Source organism: Cotesia typhae, unplaced genomic scaffold, assembly GCF_013202065.1.
Source record: "Cotesia typhae breed Kobodo isofemale line unplaced genomic scaffold, CoteBio_Ctyphae contig_44, whole genome shotgun sequence".
NCBI classification, from domain to species: Eukaryota; Metazoa; Arthropoda; class Insecta; order Hymenoptera; family Braconidae; genus Cotesia; species Cotesia typhae.
In genome coordinates, this window is record NW_027423753.1 from 2,122,513 (window position 1) to 2,135,591 (window position 13,079).

General features: G+C 27.8%; 1 protein-coding gene across 1 annotated transcript; it reads left to right on the top strand.

Moving 5' to 3' along the window:
• The first annotated feature begins 207 nt into the window (after positions 1 to 207).
• Positions 208 to 12,883, top strand: LOC141528848 (uncharacterized). Its single transcript, XM_074245100.1, has 10 exons — positions 208 to 235; positions 1,241 to 1,474; positions 3,964 to 4,176; positions 6,212 to 6,441; positions 6,935 to 7,361; positions 7,450 to 7,791; positions 8,760 to 9,041; positions 9,137 to 9,638; positions 10,329 to 10,625; positions 12,192 to 12,883. Exons 1-10 carry the CDS (start codon positions 208 to 210, stop codon positions 12,553 to 12,555), a joined length of 2,919 nt encoding a protein of 972 aa, XP_074101201.1. The 3' UTR covers positions 12,556 to 12,883.
• The last annotated feature ends 196 nt before the right edge of the window (positions 12,884 to 13,079 follow it).

Sequence of the window (13,079 nt, forward strand, 5' to 3'; positions counted from 1 at the left end):
TTATGTAAATGTAGAATAGAGCAAGGAGTGAAATAAAATAAAAAATAAAAATAATGACCATCGATGGTGTAATGAAGCAATGTACATTGATATGATGCCGATGCCGATACCGATATATTTACATGTACTTATTATAACTTAGGAATTTACGTACAAAACATGTAAGTATAAAACGCGATCGCTGTCACTATAAGACGGTTAATTACTATGAAAGTCAATGCTCGGCACGCAGAACGTACTTCTGCTATACATTAACCGTTAATTTTACATCGCGGTTAATACTTGTTACCAGTACTTTTATCATTCACGATCATCTTTATAAATACAATGCTAAATTTTCATTGTCTGAGGTTGCACACGATTCAATTGCAATAATAGATTGCTGATTTTAATAAAATAAACCGGTGATAATAGATGAAGAATAACATTTGGCATACTTGATGCCCATCTGCCGTTCCAGGTGTAAAAAAAACGGGTGAATGATCTTGGAATTAAATGTCTTGTTCTTGTTTACACTGACAGAAAAAATTTATTTTTAAAACAATCACCAATTTTTTAATAATAAATTAATTTATTCAAAATTTTATTTCTTAGCTGAAGAAATACAAATTTTTCTCATAAAAATTTTGATGTTAAAAAAAAATTTTTAGGCATGAATAAATCCAAATTATATGTTTGGATAAAAAATTTGCTAGTTGTTTATCTAAATTTATTTTTTTTTTTTTTTTAACTAAATTTTTATAGAAATAATTGAAGAAATAAAAATTTGTATTTAAAAAAAAATTGACATTGTTGTAACAGTAAATTAATTTGTTTAAAATTTTAAGTAATTTTATTTCTTCGCTGAAGAAATAAAAATTATTATTGCAATAATTTTTTTATTGAAAAAAAATTTTCTAGATTTATGAAATAATAATTTTGGATAAAAATTTGCAAGTTGTCTATTTAAAATTTTTTTTCAATAAGAAATTAATTGATTGTCACAACAGTGTTAATTTAAAAAAAAAAAATTTAATTTTTTTGAAAAGAAAAATATTTATTTCTTTATCTAAAAAATAAAATTTTAAATAAATTAATTTATTGTAATTTTTTTAAAAATATTTATTTTTTCTTTTAAAAAATAAAATAGTTTAAAATTCTCAACAAATAAATTTATAACTTTAAAATTAAATGTTTGTACAAATAACTGATAACTTTATTTAATATTTAATCTAATAAATTGTTCAATTATTTGTTTTAGGAATCAAATGTACAGGATGCGGCTACCCAGGAGCGCCAGCCCACAGCACAGTGCGCTTCACGAATAATTTAGACGACGTGCTCGACGAAGAAGATTCATTGATAAAAGACACCGTCTTCCCGACTGGAACTGTTGCTACTTACGCATGTGAGCGTGGGTTTGAGTTGCTGGGACCTGCGAGAAGACAGTGCCAGCCTGATGGCACTTGGACACCTGAAGGCGTACCTTTTTGTGGTATGTTGAGAGTTAAATGGATATATAATTGAAGAGAAGACTAAAGCTAAAAATTAGAGAGTGAAGATTATAGATTGGAGATTGAAGAGCAATTAAATCTTCAGATTGAAGGCTGGAGATTAGAATTAAATATTTAAAATTAATAATAAATATGACCCGGTATGTCGGGAACGAATCTCCCTTATACTGGCCCGCCAACAGGTTAATGTTTAACGGTTTAATGCCCCTTCCAGTATCTATATTACTTGGTTCCGTTTCACAGAGCTATTATCGAGCCACCTCGGTCAAGGACATCGGGAAACAGGTCACGTGTCTTTGACATTCAAATAAGATATTTCATTCTTGTATTCAAATTTTATTCTCATTACGTGGGTATTTCATTTTATTAATTTTATTGAGAACTAGATTTTCTTTTAATTTGTTTTATTATTTTTATTTCATAATAATTCATTGAAAATTAATTTAGAAAATATTTGATGTTTTTTAATAATTTTTTTAATAAATTAAATTTTGCTCTATTAAATAATAAATTTTATTAAATTGCACTGTACTTTCTTAACTATTGATATTTTTAAAGATATAAGCTCATTCCGATGTTACACTCATTAAGAGCTTTCATTTGAGTACCCACATGCATATTTTTATATATATTCTTCATATATACATATATATTATATATATAAATATATGAAAAATTGATGTGGGTACTCAAATGAAAGGTCTTGATGAGTGTAACATCAGGATGAGCTTATATCTTTAAAAATGTCAATAGTTCACGAGATACAAGGTAATTTAGGGAGCAAAAAAATTTAGACAGAAATTTTAAAAAATTAGAATTTTTAATAACAATTTATCTAATTTGTTAAATAAAATAAAAAAATAGTCAAGTTACAATTTTAATGTCATGATAATTAATATGACTATTTTTTTATATTAATTTAAAAAAAAAATGCGAGTAATTTTAAAGTAAAATTAAAAAATTTGTCAATTTTTTTGATGTTTTTATTTACTAAATTATAAAAAAAAAAAAAAATTACATTTCTAATTTTTTAAAATTTCTGTCAATTTTTGCTTTAATTTATTTATCACAAAAATTCTTAAATTAATGAAATATCTTCTAAATTAATTATCAAGAAAATGAAAAATTCATTTCTTCTTTTAATTATTTTATTTTTGATTAAAAAAAAATTTAATGTACTATTTTTATGAGTTTAAATATCGAGGACCGTGAAATTAAACAATTACTTAAATTAGAACTAAGAAAGTTTCTTTTTTTTTTTAAATTACATTCATAATTGAAAAAAATTTCCATGCATGAATTAATTAAAAAAAAAATTTTCTTCTTCTTATTACTGTCTGTCAAAAATACCTAGTAAAAAAAATAAACTAAGATTAATTGTTTCTCCAAACATTCTGAGCGACCATTAAAAAAAAAAAAAACAAACAATAATTACACAACATAAAAAAAAATTTGAATATTTAAATTTAAAAAAAATAAAACTGAGCAAGATCTAAAGATTGAAAATTTTCCCATGGATTTAAATAAACATTTCCATGTAATTTTTGTTATAAAACAAATAATGTAAAAAAGATGATAAATATGTAAAGGAATGTTTGATTATTAATATTAATATTTAAGTGTGATAATTTTTTACGAGTGTGAGGATTTATTTAATTTATATTTGTATATAGAAAGAGAAAGAGAAAGAGGTGAAAATATGCGACATAATAAAACAAAAGGCTATATGGCAGGTGAGCGTTAATATATAAGTAGGTCTTTTTAAAGACACAAGTGGGTCGTGGGGCATAAGTGTACACGAGTACTGAGTATGAGAGTTGTAGAGAGACAAGTAAGGTATATGGTAAATATGCTAGTAAAAAGGTAAGCAGGTAGTGTAGACAAGAAGACGATATGCTTGGTCGCCAATACGACACACACGTTATATTATATCCTTATACTTATGTTATGGTCCTCATATTAGAATATAAAGCAAACAGAGCACGAGATTTAGTAAAAAAATTATCTTTATTTTATTTCACTAATGGATTTTATTTAAACTTGCTATTTAATTCGATTAAAAACGCTCGATTTAACAGACAAATTGTTATTTTTTTGCTTGTAATGTAGCGGTAGATTTTATTATATATTTTATTAAATAAAGTGGTCGCGATTTATCCACTGATTTCTCGACCAATTTCAGAAAGGAGGACAAATGCGGGATTGTCATTTTGGTTTAAGTGAAACCCGTTTGTCCGTGCAATTGTTTTGCTTTTATTTATACATTTTTATTCTCCAAGTTTTTTATTTTTATTTATGATCTAGAGGAATTAATTATGATGAAAGTGTAAAGATTTTTTTTCAGGAAGAGATGATAAGATTATATATTACTTTATTTTAATTGGGGATTGTTACCATTCATTTATTTATTTATTTATTTATTTATTTATTTATTTATAGAGTAATTAATGGCTATTTTATTTCTTCCCAGTGTTGAACGTCGCTGGAGGCAAGGCTCCGATGCAATCCAGCAGCTCTGAAGGTGGAATTCCTCAAAAGGCTGTCGATGGTAGCAGCGGTCAAGTTTACAATCCTCAAACTTGCACACTCACCAGGGCAGAGGTCAAACCTTGGTGGTATGTTAATTTATTGGAACCTTACATGGTGCAGTTGGTCAGGTTGGACTTTGGAAAAGCTTGCTGTGGTAAGTTTTTTTTTAGATTATTAAAATAATTAGTGTAACTGTTTATTTTAAATTGTTTTGTTTTTATTTTTGGAGGATAAATTATTGCTAGAATTTTTTTAGAACAATTTTGGAGTTTTTTTCTTGTAATTAATTAAAAGTAGAATAATTTAAAAAGAAAAAAAAAATTTTTAAATGTCTATTTTTTAATTAAAAAAAATTTTTTTTTAAATGATAAAAAATTACCATTTTTTTTTTAATTTTTTGAAAAATGACTTAAAAAATTGCGGATTTTTTTTTTTTTATTTTTTTATTTAAATTTTATTGACAAAAGTAACTATAAAAAATTTTTTAAAACTATCTTATATTTTTTTTCTGATAATTTATCAAAAATAGAATAATTTTAAGAGAAAAAGAAAATTTTTCAATGGCAATTTTTTAATAAAAAATTAATATTTGTTTTTAAAAATGACTTAAAAAATTATGGATTTTTTTTTAATTATTTTGATGAAAAAAAAATTTTTATTTAAATTTTATTGAAAAAAGTAACTATAAAAAATTTTTTAAAACAATTTCATATTTTTCTTTTGATAATTTATCAAAAATAGAATAATTTGAAAAATTTTAATTGTCAATTTTATAAAAAAAATTTTTTTCTTGATAAAAAATTTAAATTTGTTTAATTAAATTTTTTAACAACTTCTTTTCACTATATATAAAAATATAACAGTCTATTCTTTAGTAAAACTACAAAATTAAATTCAATATAAAATTCTTCACATAAAAAAAAAAAAACAATTAAAACTTTCTCATAAATAAAAAATTAAAAAATAAATTTTTTGAATGAACACTAAAATATTTTCCATTAACTCCGCCTGAAAAAAAAAATTTACTACTCCTAAAATTCCCACGAAAGTAATAAAATTTCGTCTAAAATAAAACTTAATCCTCACAATCCAATAATTAAATAGCTGGAAGCTGTGAAACATAAAAGAATCTAAAAAAAGTAATAAGCCATTAAGCTAAATAATGTTTAAAAAATTTCTAGGATTTAACAGTAAACCACCTGAGATAAAAATGCCTTCAGAAGATGAAAAAAGAAACGGTCGAATAAATATCTCAATTTCATAAAAGTCTCTCGAACTTTCCACAATTAGAGCAGATCGATAGCAATTTATCCTGTAACTAGATTTGCAAACCCAGCAAAAAATAATTCTAGTCAACGACCTGGAAAATGTCAGTCATTAAATTGGTTGACGATTCGCGTAAAAATATTCCCATTAAATAAAAAAAAAACTAAAAAGAATTTTTAATTCTTACGCTCCTTAACTTCAGCGATGATAATGTCTTGTGCCTGCAAAATAAACTATAATCAATGATTGTAAGATTATAATGATGATTTTAGAAATTAGAGTTCGATAGACTTGTGTGTTCTCAGTGAGAGTCTTTCACTTACTTTCGATAGTTAGAAAACGCCGGAAAACTCCGACAAGATAGCCTGTAATAGAATTCTATTGAAGATTGATAAGCATTGCGTGTTAATTCAGACGCATCAAGTCCATTCTCTCCAGCAGCTTACCAGCAATCTTCTGGTTAACGCGTGTAATACATTAAGAGCACTTACAGACATTATTTTAAAGTCTACTACAATGATTAAATGATAAAGATAAAGATAATAATAATTTATAATATTAATTTAACAAAAAGATATCGTAGAAGAGGAATTACGGGTGTATCATTGACAAATGCGGCTATCTTAATGTATCACGGGTGAAATGGTTAGTAGGCCATTGTTTAGTTGGATATGGATACCTACCACCAATAATAAAACCAGCCGCATAATTAAATAAAAAACTAACGAAACATTATTGATAGTAATCTCTTTCTTCCTTTTTTAATCGACCTTCTATTCAATCCTGAACACTGTTTACTTCTATACCAATTACAAGTGAAAGCTTACTTCACCCTAATTATTACTCATTTATTTATTTATTTAGGTACTATTTTAATTTATTAATTTATTAATATTTATGTTTTTTGTTTCTTAATATTTCAGACGGCAGCGCGGGAACAATAATTGTGCGCGTTGGTAATAATCGTCCGGATCTTGGTACAAATCCGATTTGTAATAAATTTTCCGGGCCGCTTGAAGAAGGCCAGCCATTATTTTTACCCTGCAATCCACCGATGCCTGGAGCATTTGTCTCTGTACATTTGGAAGCTTCTTCTCATACGCCGACGCCTGTTCAACTGTCGCTTTGTGAAGCTTTTGTTTATACTGACCAGGTAGAGTAAATTATTAAAAAAAAAATTAATTTGATGTTTCAAAAAATACACCAAAAAAGATTTAAACAATTTTAGTATTTATAAGTATATTTTAAAATAATAATTGATAATTAATGGTGTTAAATTTTTGACATTACGGCAAAAATCTAGTCAACTACTGATATTTTTAAAGATTTAAGCTCATCCTGACATTCGACTCATTGAGACTTTTCATTTGAGTACCCACATCAATTTTTCATATATTTTATATGTATATATATAAAAAATGCATGTGGGTACTCAAATGAAAGCTCTTGATGAGTGTAACATCGGAATGAGCTTATATCTTTAAAAATGTCAATTGTTAAAAAAGTACAGTGCTATTTAATAAAGCAAAATTTATTTATTTATAATTCACAAGTCAATAAAATTTTATTTTTTACTCAAATCAATTTTTTTTTATTATTGTAATTTAAATTTGTAAAAAAAAATTAATAAAAATAATTATCAACAGGCATTACCAATAGAAAGATGTCCGCAATTCCGTGACCAGCCTCCAGGATCAACGGCGACTTACAATGGAAAGTGTTACATATTTTACAACCGCCAGCCGATGCAATTCCGTGAAGCTCTATCATTCTGTCGAGCCCGAGGAGGAACTTTAGTCGATGAGAGCAATCCAGCCCTCCAGGGCTTCATATCGTGGGAATTATGGCGCCGTCATCGCAGCGATACCTCGAGCCAGTACTGGATGGGCGCAGTGCGCGATTCCAAGGATAAAAGTGTCTGGAGATGGACCGGAAGCGGCGATGAAGTCGCGGTTTCCTTCTGGAGTCTCCCTCAAGGCTCTCAGGAAGATTGCGCGCGTTATGATGGAAGCAGAGGCTGGCTCTGGTCAGACACTCCCTGTACTGCGAGGCTAAATTACATCTGCCAGCACCGTAACTATTAAATTTACATTTTTACAATCTAAATCAATGAATAAATAAATAAATAATTATATTTTTTTCTTTTTTATTAATATTTTAGAACCGCGGGCTTGTGGTAGACCCGAACAACCGCCAAACTCAACAATGATAATCACTAATCAAAGTGACGACTCCCCCGCATCGTCTTCATCTTCATCAGGAAGCAATTACCAAGTTGGCGCAACTGTTGCTTACAGTTGTAATGCAGGAAGTCTCTTGATAGGACCCGCGACTCGTACATGCTTAGACACTGGATTTTACAACGAATTCCCACCAGTTTGCAAAAGTATTGAATGCGGTTTTCCAGCTAGTATCAAACACGGAGAGTACACGCTTATCAACAATACTGTGACTTACTTGAGCCAAGTCCTCTATTCCTGCGAAGATGGTTACGAAATGACAGGTTAAATTGCAATTATCTATTAATACAATACTTTTTATAAACATTTATTTTTTTTTTTTTTTATTTAGGAATTTTATTAATAGGCACATCTGATTTTCTTGGAATTTATTTACTAATCATTATTGAGAGTTATTAGAACAAGCTCTAGAATTCTTAGAAAATTTTATACAATTAATTTATTGATTTTAAAATTAATAAATCTATTGTAAATAATATAGACATTTAGCAATTTTTTAAATTAAATTATTATGAAAAAAAAATTTCAAAAGTTGAAACTTTAAAAAATTATAAGTGCATATTTTTTTAAATATATTTTTTTTATGATTGATTAAAAAATTTTTTTTAATTTTGCTCAATAATTTAAAAAAATTAAATTAACCGACATCTGAAAAATTTTTAGAATTTTATATTGAAAAAAAAACCTATTTAAAATTCTAAATTTAACTTTTTAAAAATTTTTTTTATCGATAATTTTATTAATTATAAAATATCAGCTAATTTTAGTATCGTCAATAATTTATTCAATTGAAAAAAAATTTAATTTACTAATAATCTTCCACTAAAAATTTTTTATTTTTATTCTAATAGATAAAAAAAGCGAAAAATTTTTTTTGAATTAAAAATTAGATCAATTTTCAGATAACAAAATATATTTTTTATTTTAATAATTATCAACAATTTCTTCTTATATAAAAAAAAATTTTTTTATTGAGTTTGACTCTAAAAAATTTTTTTACTCAAAAAAAATCTAAAAAATCAATTATAATAAAATCAGATGTACCTATTAATTTTAATCTACCATTTTATCGACTAAAGTACCAATGAATCAGAAAAAATCTACAGAATTGAAAGATTTCTTCTTAATATCATTAGCAGTTATTCAAAAGATAAAAAAAAAATGTTTCCTATAGAATTTATATTTTTTTCCTTATTTAGATATTTATTAGATAACGGAACTTTTTTTGTAGGTCGAGCGCGGCTCACGTGTGACATCGACGAGCGTTGGAACGGACCACCGCCGCGATGCGAGCCCATTCGGTGTGACCCACCTCCATTGGTGAGTCACAGTACTATTCAGCTGGACGAAATGAATGCTGACAACAACCTGGACAATAAAAACACAAACCGTAGCTTAATAGTGGGCAGCATTGTCACTTATACTTGCGATAAGGGCTACCAAGTCTCCGGTAGTCGACAAATTTTATGCTTACCCACCGGATTGTACGATCACCCGGCCCCGGTTTGCTTGCGTAAGCATTATAATTCCTTCCTACAAAAATAAACTCAATAAATAAATAAATTACATTTAATTTAAATATTGCTAATAACAATATTTTATTTCCAGTCGAAGAAAGTCGCACGACGACCCGAGCAACCTCAAGACCGCCTGTTACGCGTGGCAAGCCGTTTTACCCGGCAAGAACGCGCACCACGACAGAGCAAACTTCAACAGACTCCACCAACGCAGCAGCTGAAGAAAAAATTTCTGTCGCTGAATTACCAGCTACTGTTCGCGAGGCTGCTGTGAAAAAGCCCGCAGTTTCGCTCTACAGACCCTTTTCTTCTTCTTCCTCTTCGCCTATACAACACAGCAACACCAACAACTACAACAATAATAATAGAAATGACGATGACCATCCGCAAGACAATGAAATTTCAGGAAGCGGAGTTGATAACGCTCGCGCTAAAATTGCATCAGGCGTCGCAGAGCCTACAGGTCCATTCAGGGTTGACAGCACTGGTTATCAACCCAAGCTCAGTCTTGGGGGTATGATTACTCTAGGTGTCGTCGGATTTGTAATCGTTGTGTCCGTGATTGCTACCACTGTAGTAGTTTTTATGAAAAGGTAAGATTTAAATAAATAATTTATTTTTAAATAATATGATACTGAAATTAGCAGACACTTGAAAAAATTTTTTTTAAATATTTTAAAAATTATTTTTTATAATTTTTTAGATCTTTTTAAAATGGAATTTTTTAAACAAATTTTTTATGCTATAATTTACTAGCAACCTTGCAATATTTTTTTTTTTTTATTATAAGATGTCTCAATTTTAGAATCATATTTTTATGATACTAAAATTGACTGACACTTGACAATTTTTATAATACTAGTTAGCCGAGGTTTTTAATTTTTTTTAATTATTAAATTAAAACTAAAAAAAATTTTTTTTTTTTTTTTCAAATTTTTTACAAATGAAATTAAAAAAAAAAAAAAATAAAAATGATCAAATGTCTGAATTTCAGTATCATTAAATAAATTTTCCATAAAATTTCTTCACGAGTGTGATGATACTGATGATTAAAAAATTGCTTTCGAGCTTCTGACAGTTCTTTACACCAGTTTCGCACTGTTGTACATAGTAATTTAAAATTTAATCCAAAATGTATTAAATTACAACATTAATATTAAATAATAATAGAATTTAATAGCAAAGGACAGTGCGGACGTTTATAGTAATATTAATAACGTAATGTAGCTTAACACAATTGACAGAAAAAAAAAAAAAAAAACCGATTAGATGAATTAAAATAAATGTATAAATAAAATGCGTGTGATGGTTAGCGGCAACGGCAGAGTACGAGGAAGACGTCGCCGCCGGGGTGGTCTCGGCGGGGTTGGTGCGCTCGGTAGTGGCGATGGTTTGGCGGGCGGTCTTGGTAGATCTGACCCCTCGGGGATGCCTTCACGTTGGTACACTCTTTTGGCGCTTCCATTCCCCGACCAGCACCTCGGGCGCCGTGATCTCACTGCTCGTCGGACTGCTGATCACCCTTACTCTTTCAACCTGTCAGCGGCTCATCGCGCTGGCTATTTTTCTAATCCTTCTTTGTAAGAAGGCCCACTAGAAATTTTATTTTTCATTAATTGAATTCATTTTAACAGAATCGCTGCCAATAAATTTGAAAATCAAAAAAAAATAATAATTTTAATTAAAAGTGAATTTTATAAAAAAAAAAAAAAAATAACAATACAAGTACCTAGATAATTATGCCATTACTATGACCCACTACCTAATCGCCCAACTACCGCCTTCTTCTACACACCATCACCAACTCAATATCAACGTCTCTTCTCGACACCATCAATTCAGTGTATACTGACGTGTTTTAGTCAAGGTAATTCATTAATTCCTGATGAAGAACACCACACACACACACATACATACGATATTATGGTGGTCATACATTGATTAAAAAAAATTTACTTTATTTAAGAGAAAAATTTTTCAGCTTAATAAAATATTATTTTTAAACTTGTCTTAATTTAAGTGAAAAAATTATTGAATTAGAAAATTGTTCTTGATTTGATTTAAAAATTTTTCGACTTGATTCAACATGATCAAATTGCACTGTACTTTTTTAACTATTGATATTTTTTAAGATACAAGCTCATCCCGATGTTACACTCATCAAGAGCTTTCATTTGAGTACCCACATGCATTTTATATATATTTTTCATATATACATATATATAATATATATATATATATATATAAATATATAAAATATATGAAAAATTGATGTGGGTATTCAAATGAAAGGTCTTGATGAGTGTAATGTCGGGATGAGCTTATATCTTTAAAAATATCAATAGTTCACAAGATACAAGGTCATTTCTTAATAATATAGATCAAGTTAGCCGACATGTAAAAATTTTTAGATTTTTTTTATTGAAAAAATGACTAAAAAAAACAAATTTTACTTTTAAAAAACTATAAGTGCAATTTTAAAAAATATTTTTCAGTTCTAATTTAATAAATAAAAAAAATTTTTAAATATTTAAAAAAAATTTGCAATTATAATTTTTTAAATTTAAATTTTATTTAAAAAAAAATTTAATTGTTATGAAAAAAAAAATAATATTTTTAATTCAATAATTTTTCTCTTAAATAAAGTAAATTTTTTTTATCAATGTAAAAAAAATCTGGCTTATGATATTAAAAAAATTTTTGACCACCATTAATATCTATCAGTCAGGTGAAATGGAAACTGTCAAAAAAAAAAAAAACTGCACATTATAATTAATAATTATAAATTATTAATGAATTAAATAAGCACAAAAAAAATTCTTGGTAAAAAAAAATAGAGATGGAAGTTGATGGCCTTATCCCATTAAAAACTCACGCATAAATATTTATAATCGCACAATTTTTTCCACAATTGTTTAGCAGTAGGCTTGTATTAAATTTTTCTCAGCATATATCGCACGCCGCACGCATACTGGAACTATCTGGAGGCATTAAAAAAAAAAAAAAAACTACTTTATTTACTATTAAATTTAAAAGTATTATGTCTTATAAATATAATAATAAGACATAATAATAAAATCTGATATGTATCTAGAGTTAGCAATTGTTAATTATTAATGGGTTTATTATTTTTATTATTATTCTAGGTCTCGAGGAGGACGCAGCAAGCATTACAGACACCGCGCGTCACCAGATTGCAACACAGTAGCTAGCTTTGACAGTAGCTCATCAGAGAGTCGCGGAGGACTCAACAGATACTACCGGCAGGCGTGGGAAAACTTGCACGAGACAGCTGGACAGAAAGCAAACCCTCCACTGAGACGCAAAGACACTTTGGATGATCCTAATTACCGCGATAATTACCGCGGTAATGACAACAGCAACTCTACCACAGACGACACTGCTAACAAGCATTCTGATAAAAAAAGACATCACCATCATCATCATCATCATCACGGATCGACGACGAATTCCGAGTGGCGACAGCCTCAGTCTCACCACCGATATTAATTTTATTAATTTTATTAATTCATCACATTATGTGTGATAAAAATACTTAATAGTTATAATATCAATTAATTAATTAATTAATATTTTTAGCAACATTAATTGATAATAATAGTTATTACTGATAAAAATAATTAACGTTACTGTAAATAATTTTGAGTTCGTGTTACGGCTCAGGAATATTTTATCCTGATGGAAAACATGCCAAAAAATAATAATCTATTTATGTAATTCAAATACTAATAAGTTTTATCCAAGTTAAATTTATTATCTACTTTAAAAAAAAAAAAAAAAAAAATTTGGTCAATATTTACTTTTTTTTTTTTTTTTTTGAACGAAATTTTTATTTGATTTACTTGATAAATTTTTTTTTGAAAAATACATAAAAAATTAACAATTGCTGACCCCACTTGTAAATAATGACCAAACTTTTATTTAATATCTCTATCATTTTATTTTTATAAAATTAAATTGGATATTTTTTTACGGCCATAATGGACACCTTGGCCTCACCTTTATCGGGATTT